The sequence below is a fragment of the Citrus clementina genome, unplaced genomic scaffold (genome assembly GCF_000493195.1).
Source record: "Citrus clementina cultivar Clemenules unplaced genomic scaffold, Citrus_clementina_v1.0 scaffold_9, whole genome shotgun sequence".
NCBI lineage: Eukaryota > Viridiplantae > Streptophyta > Magnoliopsida > Sapindales > Rutaceae > Citrus > Citrus x clementina.
Window position 1 is genome coordinate 7,688,247 of NW_006261964.1, and position 22,683 is coordinate 7,710,929.

The window sequence follows — 22,683 nt, forward strand, 5'->3', positions numbered from 1 at the left end:
AATGATGCAACATTCATTAATGACAATTTTTTAAAATTATAACATTAATTGTTACAATATCTCAATCATCCAGTTGATAAACTAGTAATTTCATTCATTTAACAAAGTGCACATAGATAATATTCTTGTTGGAGATGTATCCGGCCATACATATGAGATTATATAGATCGAAATCTATGACAAACTAGATTAATATGCATACAAACTGATCCACACCTTGTATTTTTCCAGATCTGTAAGATAAAATCTATTATAACAACAATTGGATAGACCATCATCACATACTAAAGAGCAAGGGAATAAATCATTTCACATTGAATAGCCAGTGAACCTATAAAATTAGAGCTCCAATAGAGATATCTCTTGGTTCGTTTGTAAGGTTTTCTCCTTTAGATTTGCCTTATCAACTGATAGAATAACAAATCTATTGCAAGAACCAATTCAAACCTCATCACTTTATAGATCTAACCTTTGGGAGCAACAAGCAGAAGAGAAAAACACTTATTATCAAAACATAACAACATAAAAACTTCAATTAATGTTCTAAACATGGTAAATTAGAACTATGTGATGATTTTTGAAAACATTCAAGATACATGGGGCTTTTTGTAAATTGACGTATTCGAGCGGGCCCATTTGGGATCCAAAGAAACTGGGCTGACTTCTCAACAAGACCCATTGGAGTGTTTCTTTAGAAAGCCCATTAACAATGTGTGAGGACTCCGGTTTAAATTACAAAAGTACCCCGTAAACAAATGAAATTCCTTCTCTCATTTCCCGCCAGTTACTAGCTTTCATAATATAGTAGACTGAACTGAACTTTCCAATGGGAATACACAGCTGCAGGCTCCATATCTATTTTTGAATTCTCTCTCTCTCTCTCTCTATATATATATATCTCTCTCTCTCTCTTTTTTTTTATTTTTTATTTTTTTGTCTTTATATTTTTACAAACACTGCCAGTGAAGCTTTATCCGACCAACAAAATATAAGGAAAAAAAAACAACAAATAATTTAATACAATTTTCTTATTTTTTTTTTAATTGAAACTTCAATGTGCTGATAAGCAGTAAAATTAAAAAAAAAATGAAGATAAATTTTTTTTTTAAAATGTTGAGAGAGAAGAAAAGCTAAAAGTGAAGATAAAACAGAGAATGATTATTATTATTGCTGCTAAATTTTGCCAGAATTTTTTAATAATTAAAAAAATTGCAGAATTTATCCTTCGGAAGTCATCCAGAAACAGCATTAGAAACCATTTTAGAAACTTTGAGATTGTAGTTCTTATTTGCTTATTTATTCTGGTGGACTCGCCTTCTTGTAATGCCACAGATCCTTTACAACATTGTAAAGAACTTCTCTTTTATTTATCTTTTTTTTTTAATTATTATTATGTTTTAAATGATGAACTCTATCTGTTTAATGTTTATTATTAATTTTGTTAATTATTTTTGGTCTTTCGCGGTTGATTGCCCACGTCAAAAATAATGCTCAAAGGCTGTATTATCATGCAGCAAACACATGATAACAACCGGTATCAACGTAGCAGCTGAAAATTTGGAAACTACTTCAATTTAAAGTTTGTTCGATTTGTAATCTAATGTGTAATAAAATAAAACATCAACATGAGATTTATTTCTTTTGCGGGAGCTTCCACAAGATACTAAACTTTATAGGCTTGGTGATTGTGTTGCATTGGAATTTACCTGCCCATCCCAACTGCAAGTTGAAACTTGAGGGTTAATGGAAATTTCAAATTTGTACTGATTTTAACTTAAAAAGAGTTATCAAACTATTTTTCTTCAGACATATTCCAAACTTTTTCATATTTGATGAAATTCTATGAGTTTGATTTTTGCTTAATTTTTGGGTTTCAATTAGCAGGACATGGTGGTTTATGACCATAATTTTAACCTATTACTTAGTAGCTGTAGCATTGGCCAAGAAAAATAGTCAAATTTCATTCAAAGGCTCATCATCTGAATCCCACACGTCCACCGGCGTATGAGTTACAAGTTTCACATATACGAATATATGATCTATATGTTATTAATTTGATAACTCATTAAGAAATTCAGTTTTCGGCCAAATAATAACCCTTGCCCCTCACTTTGAGTGCTTTCTTGGAGACTCTAATATTTCTTCCTGAATTATAATTGAATGACGATAGACAAATGGAATAGATATCTTTTAAATGGTAAAAATTTAAACCGTACCACAATATAACTGTGTTCTAAGATAGTCCCAATATATTTTCTGATTGCAATTTTTAGTGACCTTGTCATTTTAATGAACAATTGAGTGTTCAAAAAATAATAGCAATAATAAGAATTCATTATCAATTATAAAAATTATAGAATTTTTTTTTTTTTTTATATACATATTTGAGTGATCGACTTCTATTTGGATCCGAAGAAACTGGTCGACTTCCTTTCTCGCCCATGTAAACAAACCTTCTGAATAAGGGAGGCCGGAAGCCCCTTCTTTTACTAATTTAAAAATCTGGCAAGTGTTTTGATTTTCTTTAAATTTAAAGTTAAGGGATTGAAAATTGATTTGCTTATATAAAAAAATTGATGCCTTGATCATCATCAGCACACCCACTGGGACATTTCATCAAACAGTGCGTTAATTATACCAAGCGCACTTGCCTTTCTAACAGATTTCTAATGATTAAATAAAAATATGAACAAGTTTTATTTAGATTTAACTTATTTAACAAATAATTCTATAGTTGTTTGCTTTTCCCAATTATCAAAATATTACAGAGGACATCTCCGTCAGAAACTCTTCGGGTGCAAATGCACTCACTCACCGGAGAAGAATCACTATCTTTCAGCCTCAGGTAATGATATTTTTATTGCTGTGTGTGTGTGTGTTTTTTTTTTTTTGCACTTTTAATTTTTCCCTCTTCAATTGATCTAAGAAAAGAAAGGGGAAGGAAAAAAATAATAATAAGAACTCACAAAGTTATAACCAATACTACCATGTTGTGGCTTTACAATCACATACTCCTGTGCATATTAGTTGGAAATTTCACGTACAATCAACTGTTAGCTATTACCTTCGATTTTCTTCGGTTAGTATGGTTACTTGCTGGAAAGCATCTGATCTATTTGACCATTCTGATTGTACATCTCCACAATTTTCTTTGCGTATGAAGGCATGTGCTTGTCAGCTCTGCACGTCGTGCCATTTCAAACGTTAATAACAGAGCAGCATGCAGGGATATTCCTATAAGAAAGAATTGGTATTCATTAGAATGCACCTTTTTTTTCCCCAAGCACGGTTTACATGCAAATAGTTCCGGATGGTATGGTAATCAAGTGAATAACGGGCAAATTCCAAACCCTTGGGGCCAACCTGAATAAAAAAGAAACAGGTCGAGTTAGCTTTAAAGGATTCGTTTGCTTCAACTGCAAAACAGATAAAGAGAAGACGAATCTTTACCAAGTTTATGAAAAAAGCTATCAAATTCCCAACAAACTTTGGAGCAGGTTGAGAAGGACCTCTCCCTACAGGGAAAAAGGAGTGAAGAAGATTTGCTTCATCATTTAAGCACAGAAACTGAAAAGAGATCTGAATATGAAGTTTGTACTAATAATTGGCAACCAATGTTTGTTATGCTTGGGATGTAGAAATAAGTTACTAGCTGAAACAAAATTTTCAAGCCAGCCTTTTTCTCTTTCGCTACAATGATTTCTAGCTTAGTATGTTAAAGATGCTTCAGGTTATTGTTTTACACCAGTAAAATCAGCTGATTGTTCAGTTGAAAGAGATTAAAAATGCAGGTCCAAAGTTCAAGACTGAGAAGCAAAAGATTTTAAACAAAAAACTATAGAGACACCATACATACCCATCTTAGCATTATCGTCTGCCTTAACAGTCTCCATAACAAATGGACGTCTGTCACCCTGAAAGAAAATGAATGTCATGCAAAGAAATATTTCCTATTCCTATCATTTAGGAAACATCCCCAGGGAGATGAGAGATTAGAGCTTACACTGCTGATTGTTGGAGTGATCTCCAAAAGGTTTTTGACCAAACTGAGCATTTCCTTTCCGCGTTCATTCCTGGAATTTGATGGAAGTGGTGGAAAAGAAGAAAAACAACAGCATGGTATTAATTCTAACTGAAAGACTAATGCTATTAGAACAAAGATTGAATAAAAGAAAGCATTTGCTCAGAAAGACGATTGAACAAAAACAGGAGAGGTATAGAAAGAATAGCTGGACTCCGAAATACTGACAGCTTAATTGTAATCTCAGCAATGGCAATACCTTACAGTAATATACTGGGGATGCTGTGTCATGCTGATTCCAGTATACTTTGGCACACCCATGTATCCGACCACCAGATCCTAAGGTTGACCAGAAATGTAAGAAGCATGACCTCAACAGGCATAGACAATGCCAAGCATTAACATGCCGGAGAATATTAGGAAAGATATGCTACAGATGGTGCGTGCATGTTACTCAGAAATTTTTAAGTATTGAACCAATAACCATGTAATTCAATCTTGTCATTCAATAAGTAGATGAGCTTGTGAATTCTCAGTATTTCCTTTGACATCAGCTGAGGTCTATAGAAATTGCTTTTTGTAATCGCATGGACACATTTGATATTGAAAGGTCTAAATTTCTATTATCTTCCTATCCTCTTTGAATCTACTTCTGGCTTTGAACTACCATACGTGCATAAGGGACTTTAACGTATACTCGACTCAATATTCCGTAGAATTTTTGGCAATTTTTAAAAGAGATAACTAAGACTCATTTACCGTTCTCCCTCCCTGAACCTTAACAAAGAATTAAGTGCCGTAAGAAATTACTCAAAGAATTTCTGTAAGAGTTTATAATTAAAAGAATAAAACTATGAATAAGACAAAGTAAGCTGGCTCTGCGGTCGATTGTTCAATAATGAAGTATTTACAATGCCTTACCATTGGAAGGAAGTTAACAAGTAAATAGAAGTTGAAGACTTTAAATTCTGTGGTTGGGCCATTTATTATGTTGAGGCAGAAATCTGGTCAACTAGAAATTAAAGTATGTGGGACGATACAAACTCAAACGACATGAGAATTTATGCAGTTAATGTAGGTAAAATATAGAGCAATTTTGCTGTTACAGGAATTAATACAATAAAACTACTCTTTGTTATCATAGCAGAGACACCCTATTTATAGTACTTTGCACATAACATGAAATTTGAATCAAAACTCACTTTTAGATTTCTCATCCCACCTCCCAAGATGGCTCCTCGCTAAGAAGGTTCATTGTAAACACTAGTCTGATAACTTGTAATTAGACGGCAACTACTCTCTTAATTCTATTATTAGTGGAGCACGTTTTGTTTGACCATGGGCCTCTCTTTTGTGGACTTGGACTTTGATATTCGGTCCATGGTCTCTTGGTCTTGTGATTTATGGTTTCCTTATCTCATGGTCCATAGTCTTTGGTCTCTTAATCCAATGATCTCAAGTTCCATGGTCTCCTAGTTTCGTGGTACATGCATGATTATACTTTAATTAACTTGACAAGACTTCTTTGGCCCCTAAACAAATAAATTAAAATAAGAGATGGAGACTTATTAAACACTATCCCGAACTATCTATGAGAAAAGTGTTTTGAGAACTGAATATTTTATTTGAGAAGTGAATACAATTGTCACAGTTGGATACGTATGCTCTGCCATGCAGTCCATTCTTTATATGTAGTAAGATCATACAATTGTCATAAATTTGTAAATAAAAGATAGACTGCTTGACATAACAAGCGCATCTAATTATAATAGTTGCATTCACTCTTCAAATAGTTATTCAGTTTTTAAAACTCTTCTCTTATAGACAAGCGTTTACTAAATAAGTCTCTCATACTTGCTCCTATTTTAATTTATCTGTTTTACAGGCAAAGAAGTCTTTCCAAGTTAACAAAAGATAATCTATATTTAAAGTATTAACAAAAGGTGGTCATTGGTAGTCATTCAAGTGAAAGGGTGAGAAAAAGGATGTTTCAAATGAAAAATTAATTTTGATAATATAACAAGAGCCTAGTATATTTTCTACAAATTTCTAAAGGAGCACAATTCTCTTGGCCCAATGCACGAGACCAGGAGACCATGAGATCAACGACCATGGACCATGGGCCGTAAGACGAAAGACCATGGACATGAGACTAGAGACCATGGGCCAAGCAACCAGAGTCCATGGATTATAAGACTAGGAGATCATGAACCATAATACTAGCTAGGCAGAAGCCACGAGTCATGAGACCAGAGACCATAGACGACGAGACCACGACACTAGGAGACAATTGGCCGTAGACAACGACCAAGAAACCATGGACTGCATATAAAAGTCCAAGTCTACAAAATAGGAGTCTTTAGTCAAATAAAATGTGGTCTGCTAACATAGAGTTAAGAAAGCAGATGTAACTTGATTACAAGTTACTAGGTTGGTGTCTACAAAGTACCATCCTAGCAAGCGGGCTAGAGGAACCATAAGTGTGTAATCCGAGTTTAACTAAAAATGATAATTTTGATTCAAATTCCATGTTATTTGTGGAGCACTACAAATAGAGTATTTCTACTAGGAGAACACAAGCACTCATACAAAGAGAAGTTTCATTGTAATAGTTCCAATATTACTGAAATCTTGAGATATGGCAAGTACTGAACCACATAAATTCTCATGTCATTTATATTTATCAGCTTAAGCTTTTGAGACCAACTGTTTTCCAACATGGTATAAGAGATTATTTTAATCTGGAGTTCTTAATTCTTATCCTCAAATTTCAGAGAGTTCCTACTGTAGCAACTAGATTATGATAAACAAGTTCAGCAAGAATTAAATGACATGCTAATTCAAGAGGTATATATAACTCACCGCTAAAGCATTTGTGTAGTCAAAACAACTGTTGAATAGCAACAAAACTTTGATTAATTAAAACAATTTTCAACAGTAGTATAACAAGCATAATAAGCAAATAAATAAATAAATATCTGAAAAAAAAAATTAATTGAATCTACCATTTTCCAGTGTAAACAAATTTTACTTTAGCCCAGAAAACCGATTTTACAATTTGAAACTTAATCAAACACAGCAGAAATAGGAAATCACCTATAGCAAGAGGGAGCAATAACATCAACTAAGTCGTTTGCTGGTAGACAGAAATAAGGAACCTGTTTTAGTTCAGATTTAAAAAGGATGAAGTAGGATAATTATGAGCTCAAAACCAATTGAAATTGCAAAATAATGCTAACCTCTTCAATGTGGCCATCCAGGTGCTTCAAGTGGACCTATCAGAGTATAATAATATATCAACTATTAGATAAAATATAAGACAATTTAACAAAATATGATACTCAAGAGAAGCAATGTCAGCATATAACAATGAGTTCGTCATTATATACATGAGTCAAAAGCACAAGTTATAATAATAGAGCCATCTTGATGAATAAGCCACAAGGCATAATTTTTAGAATATGTATGCAGCTATTGTACTGAAATGCAAACTATTATCTAATAAAGTTTGTACTACATTCTTTAAGTGGAATGTTGCCTTGCAACACTTCTGTTGTCAGATTGGTATTCACAGAAATCTATCTAAAGAAGATTACGAGCCTAAAGCTGCATTCCTTGGTTATCAAACCATCAACAGCCAATTATTCATGGCAAGAAAAGATTTTTTGAAAGCCTTTGAAAGTAAAGCTTTCAGGATTGCTTCAGAGAGTCTGAGAAATGAAAGAAGGGCAAACTTTGAAGTACAAATAATTTGGAGTTCACACATCTTGACGCTTCCTAATCTGTGAAATAACTGTGATGTAAGCTAACAAATGAATTTTCAGACTACATATATTAATCCACCATCAAATTATCTATATGTGATAAATATGTTTAATTCAGGCAGGGAATGAAAGAGGGAGGAGCATTCAGCACGAACCTTGTAATCTTGCATAAACTCGTAATGAAGAACAGTTTCTGGTTCACTACTTGCAGCCTTTAGAAACTTATCAAGTCCTTCACGAGTCCCATTGTCCACTGTTGCAGGAATTTTTTATTAACAATTACAATCATGAATCAGTGTGTGCATTAAAGCTTAAGTCAACTTTTTCTTCAAAAAGTTTAAGAGAAATTTCAATTGCTTCTGTCTTCAACATACAAGAGCCACTAAGATAGAGTTTCAGAACCTTATGGTAAGCTTCTCCAAATTCAAATCCAGCTTCAGTACCCAAATTTTACAGGCAATTTCTAGGGCTAAATGGAAAAGATCAACTCTTCTATTATAAATAAAAGAGAATACTGAGGCACACTTCACGTAGTACATTTAATCAAATTAATTTTACCCGTATAATAACTTAGGAATAATGGAGAGGGTTCAATTTACTACCTAAAGTAATGTAAAACAAAACATATTGAAGGCTTTACGAACTGGATAGAGTCATTTATTTACCACAATTGGTGCCTAATACATAAAGCTTCTCCAAATTCAAATGGTGCTCCACTGATCTCAACGCTGCAGTTTAAGAAATCACTCTGCATTACAGTAGTGCAAGTCACAACAAAGAAAAAACTTCAAGATAAAAATTTCCAGAGACAGAAAATAATCATACCTTGCACTTGGCAACCCACACCACAGAAAAGAAGACGCTTTACACCTGCTGCCTGTTTCATGGAACAAATTACTTCTGTCTTCAAAAACTTAAATAAGTAAAATGCAAATAAACACAATCACCCAGTCGAAGCTTGTCGGGTCATTCCGTAAAGATGCATCAATCCGAGTATCATAAAGCATGGAAGGATATAGTGATGAGTTTTGTTAAACAGACCTCAACTAAGGCGAGGGTATTCAGATTAGGTGATAATGTTGGCTTAACTCCTTTAGCAGCCAGAACTTCCTCTGGTGTCCTATTGGAAACGGAAGAAAAAGAAAGGAGAATAAAATTTTAATAAATAATTATCAGCAGAAACAAAAGTAGAAACATTTAAAGTCCCCAATCAAAATATTGAAAGGAGAATATAGATCAAACTAAAGGATTCAGTTGCAAACCTTGCTAAAACCGGCCTTGGGCTAAGCCTATCATCTGGATAGCTGTTATAGTAATATGAAAGGATCACAAGACTTCTCAAAATTAGACATTTCCAATTTATCTTTAAAATTCAATAATCAGTATTTACGATACATCCATGATTACAATTTGAGCCTCTACCTCTGTACACAAACGACTGCCTCAACCATGCCTGTTTTCAGCATCTCAATAGCAATAGTTGTCACTATCCCTGTCCATTGAGCTCCTTCAATTGAAGAAAGTTAAGAACATAAGTCAAACTCCATATGATAAGACTTCATTTTGAATTAATTGATAAGAACAAGAAAGACACACCCTCTACTGGTTTAGTTTTCCGAGCATATAACAGCTCCTCATGGACCCCCAAGTAAGTATCATCCAAGGAATCTTTTCTCCTCCCTCTACCATGAACCACAGTTTCCAAGCCCTAAATGAGAAAATGGATTAGCAAACCATTAAATCTAAAACTTATGCCAAGATGTAAAAAAGGCATATATGTATAGTTTAACTCGCAACTAAAGGTCACATGTAAAATGTTGTGACCAATTCACAAAGTAGTGCATTCTTTCAGATTCATTGCTCCAGCATCCATGACAACATTCTTTCAGATTCATTGCTCCAGCATCCATGATTATGATATTGAGATATGTAACATTTGACTGTCTAGCAACATTAATTGAATATTCTGACGCAGTAAAAAAGCAATTCATTGAAGCAAACTCACTTCAATTCTGGACATTCCATCACCAAGGAAAGCACAGGCATCCTTTACATGGGCGATGTAGTAAGTATCACAGAGACCGCATCGACTGCAATGGTCTTTAGCGGGATAGGTGCCCCCGGATGGAATGGGTTTCGACCGTTTTCTCCAGTCGTCTCTCAGCTTCACTGACTTGCTTCCATCTGCTTGCTCCATCACGAGCAATTAATGTAATCAAAATTAAATTTTTAAAGAAACGTTTTCTTATTCCCTGCATTGATTACTTAGACAAGAGAGCTGATGAAGTGTACCTTTAGAAGGAGATGAAGAGGAGGAAGAAGAAGAAGAAGAACAAATAGTGGAGATTGATAGAGGAAGCGAAGAGAATTTGGCATTTGCAATGAAACATGTCATCTTCTTGATTCTTGATTACGCAGAGCGAAAGAAAGCTACTTGCTGCTAAGGTCCGAGTTGAGAGCCTTTGTTTCGGACCACATATTTTTATTACCCATTTGAAGATAAATTGCTTTCCATTTTTTCGTGCATGAAAATCAGTTAACTAACCACCAAGTTCCACGTGGCAGCAATTCCAGTAAAAAAGCTTACTGGGCCTTCCCTGGCCTAATGTGCTCGAATACCATCAACTGTTGGAGTCCACATTGAGACACTTAAAACTATGAAGTTGTTTCTATGCATGTAATTTGTTTACTAAAAACGGAGGGGCAAGTTTTTAATAAGCCTCCTATTTTCCCGAAATTCGTACTCAGAAACCAACTTAAAAAACTACCCAAAAACCACTATGTGAAGCCCCCAGATCGTCTAAATAAGTACTGAGTGGCAAAGCATTCAGCGTATTTTTAGTCTTAAAAAATATTTGACCAAAAGGAAGAAAATATTGTGTTCCTTTAGTAGCCCAATTGACAAAATTGATGATTGCTATCATGATTAAGTAATAGATTTTGAAATTCGAACAAAAGCTACAAGCAGAAGATGGCCAAAACTCATTCCTTTAATCTCTTGGGCTGATGCCCTAATGTATTTGTCCACAAAATACAACAAAATAAAGGCAGTAAGCTGTGACGATAACGTAAGCCAACTACAAACTCAGGTACTATACCAGCATCTAATTTTACTTTCTCACATGTAACAAATGTCCCATCAAAATTTTAATAACCAAATATGCAACATTAACAGCAACAGGGGACTGACTGACCTCTTATTGTCTCCTGTCAAAGAAATGACAATTGGATTTCCCAGTCAATGGGAAGTAGCCCTCTCAAAACAAGCTCATCTTTCTTCTATTTTAGAAAAAGAATGAATTCTATAATCGACTCAAAAATTTACAAATTACAGCCTCCACTGTATCACAAAAACATGGGAAGGACAGGGCGGAGTTGAAAAGACATCCCGACACGTATCAAAGAAGCTTGCTGGTTCTTCGTCTTGACGGCCCTCCAGGAAATAACTTCATAATCCATCCCAAGACCCTTTCTACTACCTAATAATGGTCATAGACATGTTTAATAGCAACATCCGAGAATGCAGAAGCCGTAATAAGCAAAATGATTTTTTCATGTCATTTTTTTATTTTTATTTTTTTGGGCGTGCACACCAGAAGTCTTATGAAAATAAAGAAACAAATAAATATTATTTTCATTTTTTTTTTTTTTTGGTGTGCACACCAGAAGTTTTATGAAAATAAATAACAGATGCAACAGATAGCATGCAGATGAAGCAGAGTTTGTTCCATATGGATCCAAAGACATTTAAAGACAGCAGGACAAAATGTTACTCTATGCTGCAGTAGAACATGATAAATTCTAAAATTACTAGCATTATAACAGCTATAGTCGATAAATGAGAACTCAAATTTCCAATTGTGTATATCTGTGTACATGAGAGAGAGATGGTACCTCATCACCCTCATCGGCATAAGCAGTATGGTCATGTGTGGAGGCAGAATCTGGTTGCCTGAATGAAATATTCTCATTGGCCATATTTTGAGCAGTCAGCAGCTCTAATCTTTGAGTTTGATGTTCTAGTTTTCGTGACAACTCATTGTTCAAATCCTTCAATAACAGAAAACAGATCATAAAAGAACTGGAACAAGCAGAATACAGAACACAACCACTATTTCAAAAGAATTGAATTTTCTGGATAATTGACAGTGAAAAAATAATGATCATCAAGTCTTGGATGATAATTTAGACATTAAATCAAATGTACTTGCAAATTTCAAAATAGGGAAAAAATAATATATTCAGGTTCATACCTTTAACTTGGAACTTTGAGCTAATTCGGATGATAATGCTTGCACTAACTCTTCTTTCTCCAATGCCAACTGCAACCATCGGGGGAAAAAAAAAAGACGTTCGTGATTTTGAAATGTATACTACTTCAACTTCTATAGCTTACGACATTTAATCAGAAAGTGACCAAACCAATAGAGGTATGGATCATAAAAGTCAAGCCTAACATGAAATCAAGTTTTATACTCATTGGAATATTTATTACCTCAGAAATTAGTGCGTTGATATTATGAATCATTCTCATCTGATCGTGAGGAATATTAACAGCTAAACCTTCAAGAGCTAACCGCCCACTTTCAGGCAGCAAAGTGGAACCAGAAGCATCAATTCGAGGAAGGGAAGCGTCATCATGTGTGTCTTGGTTGGAGTTGTCCAGTGTAGTATCTGTAATTGCTGTACAAGTGAGGCTAACAAATTTAATAACCGGTAAGCAAAGGGAAAAAAAGGTTATAAATAAGGAATCCCGAGTACTCGTTTATACATTTGCTTACTTTTACACTTCAATCTTCAAAAATGAAGGAGGCAAATGCAGTGAACCTACTAATTCATAAACAACATCAAGGACAACCGCATCTCAACAAACATAAACACCAAACCAGAGCAGAGAAAAAGAAAAACTCAGGGGAAACCTATATTGATCAATTGCTGAATTATAGCTTCAATAATATTTTTTTCACACTAATTCAATTCTTTGAGACCACACTTCAAGTTGTTTAAACTTTATTGGTACTGAACCTAAATTTCATTAATCTACAATAAATCTACAGCATTTTCTTAGGCGAAAATACATGTTAGAAGACAATCAGCTATCATATTTAAATTTGAATTCAAATGAATGCACATTACAGCATGCCATGCATGCGTTCTATAGAAACAGTAATCTAATAAGGCTATTTATACATATTACCAAAGGAAAAAAGAAAGCGCAATAATTACCTAGATCTTCTGTAGAGGTTGATGCATTTACAGTACTGGCAGCAGTCTTGCCAAAGTCAATAGACTTCCCACTCCCAGAAGCTTTTCGAAGCTTAGACTGCATCATCTTCTTTTCTGCATGATACAAATGAGAATGAACGAGGGCAAAATATTGCAATTGAATGATTCAGTGTAGAAACTAATGTAAAATTTCTATTGTTTCACAATTTTAGCACGCTTACCTTCTTGAAGAGCCTCAATAGTTGACTGAAAATCCTGGCGCTCCTTCTCTAGACTAGATATTTTCTTTCTGCAAGAATGAGAACAAAAGTCCTATAGTTATAAGATGGTTTGGTCTAAAATATCAGGAAATAGGATTCTAAAACATCTCGAAACTACCAGGATGACTTTGCATTTATTCTTAATTAAAGATAAAAGTAAAATACGAAATACCACCACAAGGAAAGCTATATGAAAGACTCCAATACTATACTTTTTCTGTGACATACATACAATGATTACTCAAGAAAAACCTAGTTATTCTTGACAGCAGTGCTTTTATTCCGATAACCACCAGCACTTAATGTAAAAAAAATGATGACTATAAATCAACATTACTTAGATAAAGTTTCTCTGTTTCCTATCAAAAAAAGCCCAGACAAACTGAGGGATAGGCCGTCCTTGGATGACTCACCAAGACAATAGACTGCCACCTACATAACAGGGATACTCCCACCAGGAAGATGAATCTTCAGACTCATATCAAACAAAGATACCCCTTAACATGACCAAGATCATTTACAATTGTAGTTTTTTTTTTTAACTCATCCGATACTCCTTACTACAACTTCAGTATTTAGTTATTTATAAATTATCCCCCCCCCCCCCCCCCCCCAACCCCCCCAAACAAAAAAAAGGTTGTATAACAGCAAAATGGTAGGAGATACAAAAGTGGAGTAGATGTCCACAAATAAAACAAAAAAAAAAATCTTTGAACCCATCACAATCAAGAGTACACTGAAAAGCCTAATTGTGCTCAGATTTAGCATAAAAAGCCAGCATACAGGCATAAGGCACAGCTTATGGAAAAATAACATGTAATAAGTCATTTATGTTCAAGGCATATGTCATAAATTCCTTAAAAAACTAAAGCATACTTATAAGAAGAAATTTCAGATTGTGAGTTCTCCAATTGCCTCTCCAGCTTCAGCTCGTTAGACCGCAGTCTAAGTGCCTGCAAACGGTATGGTTAAAAAAAAAAAAATTAGCATGTAGCTAATGCCCAGAGGCCAAGCAATGCCGATATCATATATGTAAGGGGAAACAATCTGAAGGTTGACTTTATTATAAAGTTTGATGTCGCCGGTCATTATTATTTAAATTTCAAGCATCACCGTGACAGAGCTACAAGAATACAGGACTAATTTGCTGCACAGATCACATCCATAATTGGTATTATCACCTGTGTTCTTTTTTATTTTTTTTGCCTCCCCAACCCAATGCCTAAAATGCGAACAGTTCAAACAACAACAAGTAGAGATGCTTGGTCCATAGGATTTTCACAATCAGATTATTAGTTTTAGCTCAATATTTTCAAGTGACTTGAATGGAGGTCGACTGAGCCTCATAACTAATTGGTTCCAAGAGATCACTGCAAATCCTAATTAAAGGATAAGATGAAGAAATATGAGCCAAAAATGGCGAGAAAATACTGTTAAGGGTTGAATATAAGAGAACCAGCATTCTTTTCAGCAATCAGTGATCTGAAAATAATTACACCTACTTCATATTCTTTTCTCAAATCTACGTGTAACATTCTGGTCACTGAAAGGAGAAATTTCATCAGAATATGTAAACTAATCAATGTTACATTTAAATGAATCAAGCAGATGTGCATGAAGCTGAAATACATCAAACAGGAGTCAATCACCAATCAAGCGAAATCAAAGCTCCAAACTTTATATTGTTATATACAAAACACAGAATATGCCTCAGCGAGTAGAAAAACAGTTGTGATCTAGCATATTATCTGCAAAACAGTGAGTTGCCAATAAATCTCTGACATTTTCTGCAGAAGCAATCCTTCCATTAATGGGAATGACAGTACAGGAAAAGGGGGAAAATCAAGGAATAAATTCAACATATCAAAGACTTCTTACCTTCTCTTCCAAACCAATAACTTCAGAAGCCAATATTTTGGCGCGTTCGTCAGCAGCATTACATTCTAGCCGAACATTAGCATATTCATTTCTGAAAGACTCAAGTTCCACCTGCAAGCATCAAATACTCAAAATTGTAATAAAATTGCAGGGGAAAAGAAGGTTCAGGGAGGGGAGACAATGTACGTAAAAAGCTTAAGAATAACACATAGGGAGAAAAGAAAATCACACAGCCAATACTGTCAATAGCTTTTCCGTTCTTATCAAAGGAAAAAGAATAAACTGTCAATTGTGATCCCACTTTGAAAAATATCCAAATCATATCAATATTTCAAAAATAGTGTACACAAGCAAGAAATATCAAATATGATTTCCTCAAAACTTTAATTGTTTCAAAGCCACACAATTGCGCAGAGGAAATCATGAAAGTTGAACCATGCTCAAGCGCTTTCACCACCACATCAAACTTGTTCTACCAATTATAATTTTCTTACTCCTTAGAATGCTGCAGTTTCAGTCTATAAATACACTTGAATCTTGATGCCCACCGAAAATCAAAATAAATCATGGTTAACATCCTCAGGATGGCTAAATCAAATGGTAAATGAAAATGTACAGTCTATGATATGCATTTGATTTAGTTATTAGCCAGAAAATTAGGCAGAATAATCAATATAACCATAATCCTATCCGTTATAATCTCAAACCTATTGTGTGGAAGCAACAATGACAATGACCATAAAATTAACAATCCAGATCGAAGATGCAATTTTTAAAGTTACAACCGCTAAAATTTTCTTACATTTCACTTCAATTAGTACTCCTACGGGTAAGAGATTGGAAAGTTTTCAGAAAAACATGTAAAGTACTTGATCGCCATTTCTGAAACTTTAATCAAGTCAAATGACACCCTTTTAAACAAACAAAATTATTTTCAGATAAACAATAAAATTAACAATTCAGATTCTTCAAGTTAAGGTACATTTTTCACTTACATCAGTACTACCAGGGGTAAGAGATTGGAAAATTTTCAGATAAACATGCAAAGCACTTCATATCAATTTCTGAAACATTTATCAAGTCAAATGATGGCCTTTCCAACAAAGGAAACTCATCATTATTTCTTATGTAACCAGAAATACTGCCTATCAAAATGTTCCTTGCTTACCAAATGGCCTTGTTGATTTGAAATATACTTATCCCATTAAATATCCAATGTTGGCAATTTAAGGATGTTTACGGATGTAACAGTTGTATCCACCAGTTTCGAAAAGATACAGAAATGTAATTGTGTGCCTAAAACATGGTCAACAAATTGAGGTGGCACAGAGATTTTCTTATGAAACTTCCATGATTTGCAAGCCCACAACATTTTTCTTTCAATTATTCTTCTACTTCTGTAAATAAATAATATGAACACAGTTGAGCAGATGTTTTGCATGCACATGCGCAAATATACACATAAAGCTGTCTCCTTGTTTCTAAATTATTGAGATTGCATGCCTAAAATACTGTTATATGCTGAAACAAGCCACTCATATCCATGTCTATGGATTGAAGCCTTTTCTAACTCTAACTTTCAACTCTCCCACTTGGTAAAGCACCAGCCGGCAGCCTGAGCAAATGTTTGTAATATGTAACCCAGCTTTAGTTAGGAAACGTTCATCAATCAAATTTGATAGGCGCTGTATTAATAGAGGAGTCCTATAATAGTCACATTATTGTAAGATCAGTCAGAGGATATGCAAGTCAGATGCATAAATATGTGCTTAGCTAAACCATCAAAAAATGGATTTGAACCCCTCTAGTTCCTACAGAAACCATTAAGATGTCACTCAATTTGCAGATTGGCACACACCCAAAATGACAATTACAATTATGCAAAACATAGCGTGCAGACAAATACATGAGCATACAGCATAACTCTAGACAGGGAATTAAACAAAAAACTAGGACTCTAGGCGGTAAGAGTAAAGAACTAACCAGTTGAACCTTGATTTCCTCCTGTAACTTTTCCATCTCTGATTTTAGTTGGTTGACAACACTTCTCTGGATAACATACGTGGAAGCAGATAAATAAGTGAATAACAATAATTCATTCATAATAGTGATGTAGAACCATCAATTTGATCAATGGCCCAACAGAAATTTCATCAAATAAGCTGCAATGACCAAGCATAAAAAACTGAACTGCTAAGAAGCAGGGAAGAGATCATTTTAAACTTAAGCAAATGGATGCTTTTAGACATTAAGAGAGACTTCCTAACTGACTATACAGCCAGCAAAATTTAAGAAGTTTTAACACAGTCTTGAGAAGGTCTTTTCTTTTCCAAGCTGTGTCCAACTAATATGACACCCAAATGTGCATAAGAAACAACATTATTTATCCGTGAGCTATGCTAGAACCAGAAAAATCAATCATGATCCATGACATTTAGGCAACTAGCAGTACGTGCAATGTCCTATATGCTAAAGAAATTTAACACTTAATAGGAAGGATAAATCACTTTTTCAACCAAAGAGGAAGAAAGTGAAATAATTGCCTTATCACAAGCCCTAATTTTCAGCCTGCATTGGTACAGCATCATTTTCAGGGAATCTTGACATGAAAATGGCAAGGATAAGTGACAAACAAAGAAGCTATACAAAAATGCAAATGGAAGTCAACCAGTGGTATTTGGCACCACCTTCAATACATATCGATGAGTTTAATGTCAATAACATAGCTGTAAGTATCATAATTCACATGCCAACCTGTTGATTATAACTATCTGTCAGTGATGAATTTTCAGCTGCTAAAGATTCTGACAGAGCTCGTGAAGCCTCGAGTGACCGTTGCAATGCAAATTTTTCTTGTGTCAAATCTTCAATATGCTGCAAGCAAACAATATTGATGTTTCCAAGACAACTAACTCAAAAAAATAAATAAACGTAAAAGATTCACTGCAATAATCATATTCAAGGCTATGAAGCTGCTGATAGGCACAGCAATGATACTTTTCACATAAAAAATGAAAATATAGAGAAAATAGTTACAGGCACAGTAAGGATTCTTTTCACATAAAAAATGGTAAATATAGAGAAAATCGTTATCGTAGTAGCCTTAACCAAAATTTTTAACAACCATAAGTGTTTCCCATCTTCAAAATCCAGCATGGGATTAGTCTGCCTAATCCAACACCGTTTTAGCAAACCCTCAAACTTCTCCCATATCCAAGGGCCATTGACACCCAATTTTCATCTCCCTCCATCTCTCCCACACAAAGACAGGTTGCATAATAACTAGTTAGAAGTATATATAATGAAGCCCACTTGCACATTATATCATAACTGAATTTTCAGCCATTATATTTTCTCCTTGTCCATAAATCCATGTGAAGAATGAAGGTAACCCAATATTATCTAAAGAAAGAACATTAAAAATCTTATCTGGATCACCATTTTCCATTCTAGAGGCCCATATATTCTTTCTTTAGGACCTTAAATACTGGAAAATGTTGTTCGATTTATACTTCTTATTTACGAAACACTACTAAATTTCATAATAATTGCAGCTCCCTAAAAAACCACGAGAGATATAAAAACCATGGATTTAAATATACATCAACAAAAATTATGTAGCAACCATTAACTTTTCAAACCAAAACCGCTACTAAGTTTGCCGTCCACGTGTTTTAAAATCTTCAGGAGCACTATTTTACTGTTTACTTTCCTGCCAAATAACCACCTCAGGGCCAAGGGCACCAGATATCAATTATAAATATGCCTAATATGGAAAAAGGATGAAATAAATATTCCATGGCCAAAAACAAACTTAATGCCACCTCCTACATGCAATAAAAATTATTAATGAAACTTAGGAATGCATCATTTTAGAAGCAAAACAACAGTATATTCAAATGCCAAATCAAATAATATGAGAACAAAGAACAACAAACCAGGTAAGCGCTACATACATGAGGAGTTATAGGTTACCTGCTCCAAAGCAGCAAAATCTTCATTATGTTTGGTTGAATAAAATCCATGCTGGTTCTCTATGCTACTTTCATTACTACCCAGCCTTCGAATATCACCTCTATCACTGGTGGAAACTGTAGGATTCCCCAAATAATCAAATGCACTAGGTATATTAGAAGTAGTTGTCTTTGAGAAAGCTCCTGTGGTTTCCTTCTCCATTGATGGATTCTGAGCAGGAGATGACCCCAGGACATCCATGCTGTTTAATGAACTACTGGACATAAATGAGTCCCTTTCTGGTTCAGTTTGCTCAAAAAGAGTCCCCGAAGAAGCTCTTGGCACATTAAGAGAATCCAGGAACGATGCATGAGATTTACCAAGTGTGAATTTATTTGTAGCAGAAGACACCGGTACATGATTGAACGAATTTCCAGCATCAAAATTATAACCTGAATACTCGGATCTTTTAAAAGGTGTGCTTTGCAAACTGGCCAAACCACTGGCAGAGTTACTTGGCTTTCCTTCCCCTGTATTAAAACTCACAGGATCGCTGAAATTTGTGGTGCTCGGCGTGTTTAGCCCGACTTCAGATGCAGACCCCCCCGTGCTTGTGGTTAGGTGTGCAGTGCCTACCATTAAGCCAAGGATAAACAACAGATGTCAGCCGCTTCCCCAGCGAAATTAATAGGGAAAATTCAGATGATTAAAAATATACAAATTTAAAACACAACAAAATCACATTCACAATGACATATTACCTTCAGAAGAAGAATGGAAGGAATGGCCATTACCAAGTGCGATGGCATTACTGGGCTTACTTTGAAATAGAGTGCTGACAGAATTCTGGGGTGAGATTTTAGTGACAAAATCATGTGAAGGACCAGAATTGACAAGGGTAGGGACCTTTGGGAAACTGTCATTTCCTTTTGACTGCGATTCCTCTATCCCTTGAAAACCAGATTTACTGGAATTGCTGCTATCATAATCTTGACTTGCTTCAGGAAGTAGACTTAAAAATTGGTTTGACATAATCCCATCCCGAAGTCTGCCTTGCCCACTTGAATATATTACAAAGTCATTATTCACATCTTTTGTCTCTTGGCTATTACTAACATTTACTGGTCCAGCAGACCCTGAAGTTTCCTGATTGTTTGAATATGTCTGAGCTAGATAAGCAGAGGATGAATTTAAATCATTTTCAAAACAATTAGAATTGATACGTTTATCACTTAAAGATACTTGTTGACTTTGCTGAGCTAATTTAAGTGCTTTGTTGTCATCATTATGCATCACAAGTGGCAGGCTAACAACAGCTTTATCAGGTCCGTCAGAAGTACCAGCTCCATCTAAATCAGTGACTCGTACGCGATCAGCTTCTAAATGATGTTGATCATGTAGGCTAAAATCAGAAGCCTGAGGTTGACTAACAGATGATGCCTTCTTAGCTCGCTCTGCTGCTTTTTTCTTCCGGAACTCCTCTAGCTGCAAGAGGAAAGGAAAGAACATGTCAACTTTTAAAAGAGGTTAACTACTGAAAATTCTAATCCATCTAATGAAAACACCTTTGATATCATGCAAAAACATATAGACATGAGTATTAAACCCAAAAAAAAAAAAAAATCACGCATGCTGCTTTAGAATGACAATGAAACTTTAAGCACCTTCATCTTTGACCAGAGGACTGGAGAAAGCTCGCATAGAAAACACAAAGCACGACATTGAAGGGAGGACTGGTACCTACTGTAATCTACAGAACAATAATAATTGTTATAATTTCTCGGACTTTGATGAAAGTTAAGAATAATCCTAGAGGTGTAACATTGACGGTATTTGATTCTCGACTAATTCATATTTAAACAAACTGCCCTTGCACTTGCACTTGCACCTTGAATTCTATTAACATCCACGCTCTATGCAAAACAAAACGTGGGTAAATTAACTCACCCATAAGCCTAAATCCAGTAGTGAAACAATTCTAGAGTCATATTGCAACCCAAAAAAAAAAACCAATTGTGATAATTTGGTCGTTAGGGGCAACAATAAAATATGATACATTTTGTGCAAAATCAACAACAAAACAGCCCCAATCAAATTAATCAATACGCAGCGTTTAACATTCATCGCCATTGCAAAATACAAAATGGAAAGAAAAAAGAAAGGTACCTTGCGCTTGCCAGCTTCTAAATGCTCTTGCTTACGTGAGGTGGGCAACACCTGAGCCGACGCCATTCGATCCAAGAGAATTTAACGTTCCAAATCTCATACGATCAATCGCCAATTCTCTCGACTTAGATTCAAATTCAAAAAAACAAAACAAAAAATTGACAGACAGAACCCTAGAAATTGCAATTGAAATTGGGATCGTGTTTGAAATGGAAAAAATAAATGAAAAAATAAAGCGATAAAAGAGGGAGACGGCTGTGTGGGGAAAATAGCTAAGACAAGAAAGTGAAGGCCCCGATCAGATCGGAGGAGAGAAAGAAGAGAGAGTTTGTTCTTCTGAAAATTTAAAAATTTAATTTTTTTTAAAAAGACAAATTTAATTTTTGATGTTATGTCAGATCTCCTTCCTTCTCTCTCTCACTTTCTCTCCCTCTTTGCGTTTTCAATTTTTACGGTAACTCATACTCAGTTCGTTTGCGTCTCTCTCTCTCTCTCTCTCTTTTTTTTAGGAATTAAATAATTTGAATGGAGATAATTTGTCATTACTTAATATTACATGTTGGTGTAATAATATCACCACGTGGAATTTGTTAGCACGTAGCTGTGTCGGTTTGGTGATCCAAAAATTAACATTTTTTTGCAACTCTAATATATATTTTTATAGATAAATTTTAAATGTATAATTGATGATAAATTTCAAATTCAAGGTAAAAGTATATTTGCAACAGGACTAAGGCCGTTGAGTACAGTTTTTTAAATAAAATTTATTTAAGTAAAATTTTTATTAATAGAATTTTTTACAAGTAATGTTTCTATTAAAAAAAATTAATTGTTTAGTTGTTAATAAGGGTTTTTATTAAAAATTATACAATTATTTTAACAGGTAGATTTTTAAAAATTATATTGTTAAAGAAATAAAATAATATTATCAAATAAGCAAACGATTTAGGTAAAAAAAAAATTTCAAACTTCTACTTTGAAAATCTTAAAATTTAATTTTGTAATAAAAATAAAATAACTTATTAAATCTTCAAAAGTTCTAATAAAAAATAACAAAAATAAGGATAAAAAATTAAAAAAAAACTTATAAAATTAAATAAAAACTTGACCATTATATAAATCATACTAAAAAAAAACAAAAATAAAGTAGAAATATTGTCTCTTCCTTATTAATATGGTGTAGCTTATGATTTATCCACTATTAAGACCTATATTCCATTTTAATTTAAAAATTTCATAGTCGACATGTTTGTTTCATTTGGAGAAGCCAATAAACCAATCAACTTCAATTCAAATTCTTCACTACTCATAATACAGGCTTGACGAGCTATTCGGAGGGAATCATTTTTTCAGGAATATTTCCAAAAACGTTTTTCATTCTGAAGCTGCAATTAAAAACATTCTCCAATGAAAA

The 22,683-nt window shown here is 34.3% G+C and overlaps 2 protein-coding genes across 7 annotated transcripts; both read right to left on the reverse strand.

Annotated features, from left to right (window-relative positions):
* Nucleotides 1–2,940: 2,940 nt before the first annotated feature.
* On the reverse strand, nt 2,941–10,278 carry LOC18033428 (7-hydroxymethyl chlorophyll a reductase, chloroplastic). 2 transcript variants are annotated; one of them, XM_006420363.2, is made up of 18 exons: nt 10,078–10,278; nt 9,791–9,969; nt 9,382–9,493; nt 9,208–9,292; nt 9,048–9,089; nt 8,827–8,905; nt 8,611–8,662; nt 8,451–8,513; nt 7,941–8,038; nt 7,261–7,296; nt 7,118–7,179; nt 6,884–6,911; nt 4,281–4,360; nt 4,004–4,073; nt 3,857–3,914; nt 3,451–3,515; nt 3,269–3,363; nt 2,941–3,180 (listed from the first exon to the last, which is right to left on the reverse strand). In XM_006420363.2, exons 1-18 carry the CDS (start codon nt 10,178–10,180, stop codon nt 3,090–3,092), a joined length of 1,398 nt encoding a protein of 465 aa, XP_006420426.1. In that variant the 5' UTR covers nt 10,181–10,278; the 3' UTR covers nt 2,941–3,089. The 2 variants fall into 2 exon arrangements, with proteins under 2 accessions (XP_006420426.1, XP_024047952.1); XM_024192184.1 differs by lacking the exon at nt 8,451–8,513.
* A 479-nt stretch (nt 10,279–10,757) lies between these two features.
* LOC18032374 (protein BLISTER) lies at nt 10,758–21,767 on the reverse strand. 5 transcript variants are annotated; one of them, XM_024191941.1, is made up of 14 exons: nt 21,270–21,767; nt 20,768–20,853; nt 19,865–20,588; nt 19,125–19,735; nt 17,904–18,023; nt 17,133–17,198; nt 15,150–15,260; nt 14,148–14,224; nt 13,233–13,300; nt 13,012–13,125; nt 12,281–12,468; nt 12,039–12,107; nt 11,680–11,835; nt 10,758–11,264 (listed from the first exon to the last, which is right to left on the reverse strand). In XM_024191941.1, exons 2-14 carry the CDS (start codon nt 20,771–20,773, stop codon nt 11,184–11,186), a joined length of 2,391 nt encoding a protein of 796 aa, XP_024047709.1. In that variant the 5' UTR covers nt 20,774–20,853; nt 21,270–21,767; the 3' UTR covers nt 10,758–11,183. The 5 variants fall into 5 exon arrangements, with proteins under 5 accessions (XP_024047709.1, XP_006420427.1, XP_006420429.1 ...); XM_006420364.2 differs by lacking the exon at nt 20,768–20,853 and having other exon boundaries at nt 12,281–12,459; XM_006420366.2 differs by lacking the exon at nt 20,768–20,853.
* Nucleotides 21,768–22,683: the final 916 nt, after the last annotated feature.